Here is a 1,385-nt window from a genome sequence, read left to right as displayed (position 1 = left end):
TCATATTCATGCACCCACAACCACCTTTCCTCTCCCTCTTATATACTCTTCCTTTCCTCATCTCTTACCTTCAAACCTTAATTATCATCCACATATTAATCATGCTTTCCCATCTTAATTTGGAAGCCACTGAGCTCAGATTGGGCCTCCCCGGCTCCATTGACGACGTCCCTTCCAACAACAAGAGACCCTCGCCCGAGGACCATCAAACTCCACCCGCGCCTAAGTAAGTTCATTAACTCTAGGGGTATTTGCTCGTAAATTTTTACAATGCGATATGATTTTGCAATCAATAATTTATACTATTAGTGTACTTCTTACTAAAACAAGCTATGTGAGTATTAATATTAATTTGTTCACGTCTAGTTGGTTGCAAATTCAGAATAAATGAAAACTAAGTTATTAACTTGCGGTATAGGAATTTCCATACAAATAAAGCTTTTTTTATTTAGTTAACTAGATATTAGTACTATGTGATGTTATGACTAATTGGATGGATGTGCAGAGCGCAGATAGTGGGGTGGCCACCGGTGAAGTCGTACCGGAAGAGCACAGCCGCGGCAAAGAATGAGGAGGCGGAGAGTGGGATGTACGTGAAAGTGAGCATGGATGGAGCTCCTTATCTAAGAAAGATTGATATCAGGCTTTACAATGGATATTCCCACCTGCTTACTGCTTTGGAAGACATGTTCAAGCTCTCTATAGGTATATATTTCTCATCATTATATAATAATATCAAGAATTTTGGATTTCTCTATAGGTATATAGTATTTATTGATGGTTTAATTTTGGGTGATCAGGTGAATATTCAGAGAGGGAAGGCTACAAAGGGTCAGAATATGCGCCTGCCTACGAGGATAAAGATGGCGATTTGATGCTCGTTGGAGATGTTCCATGGGAGTAAGTTCCCTCACTTTAGATATATATGTATGTTAATTGTTTGAATTAATGGAACATGCATGCTGATTATGATGAGGATTTTGCAGAATGTTCATGTCATCTTGCAAGAGACTGAGGATCATGAGAGGAGCGGACGCCAGAGGTTTGGCTTCTGCTCAATAGTTGACGATGAAGCGCGGCCTAGTTGATAAGGCGCTTTTGTTTGATCAATGTTTTATGATCATGTAATGTTTTGTGTTTTTGAATTGAAAAAAAAAACATATATACTTAGGTGTAGAGGAATACTGAGAGAATACATACTACTATATATCTTCATTGTTTCGAGTTGGGTTTGTGTTTTTTCGATCATATTGTGATGCAATATGGTTGATATTGTTGCTCAATTCTAGTTTTTCTTGAATAGAATTCTGGATTCTATTTTACATGTATTGTTGCTATTATCCCCAATATCTGAGATTGAGACAAAACTTGTTCTTCATTTTATA

The 1,385-nt window shown here is 37.5% G+C and overlaps 1 protein-coding gene across 1 annotated transcript; it reads left to right on the top strand.

The window, feature by feature from the left end:
- On the top strand, positions 1 to 1,385 carry LOC121802793 (auxin-responsive protein IAA1-like). The gene is made up of 4 exons (XM_042202497.1): positions 1 to 226; positions 506 to 705; positions 801 to 900; positions 987 to 1,385. The coding sequence occupies exons 1-4, from the start codon at positions 9 to 11 to the stop codon at positions 1,060 to 1,062; spliced, it is 594 nt and encodes a 197-aa protein (XP_042058431.1). The 5' UTR covers positions 1 to 8; the 3' UTR covers positions 1,063 to 1,385.

This window comes from Salvia splendens, chromosome 5 (genome assembly GCF_004379255.2).
Source record: "Salvia splendens isolate huo1 chromosome 5, SspV2, whole genome shotgun sequence".
In the NCBI taxonomy this organism is placed as follows: Eukaryota; Viridiplantae; Streptophyta; class Magnoliopsida; order Lamiales; family Lamiaceae; genus Salvia; species Salvia splendens.
The sequence above is the reverse complement of the archived record's forward strand: the minus strand, read 5'-3'. Positions and strand labels throughout refer to the sequence as shown.

Excerpts from the sequence above, each read along its gene's own strand:
- LOC121802793 (XM_042202497.1), top strand. The coding sequence starts at position 9 with ATGCACCCACAACCACCTTTCCTCTCCCTCTTATATACTCTTCCTTTC. Across the intron at positions 227-505 it reads CAAACTCCACCCGCGCCTAA|AGCGCAGATAGTGGGGTGGC; the intron begins GTAAGTTCATTA and ends ATGGATGTGCAG. Across the intron at positions 706-800 it reads CATGTTCAAGCTCTCTATAG|GTGAATATTCAGAGAGGGAA; the intron begins GTATATATTTCT and ends TTGGGTGATCAG.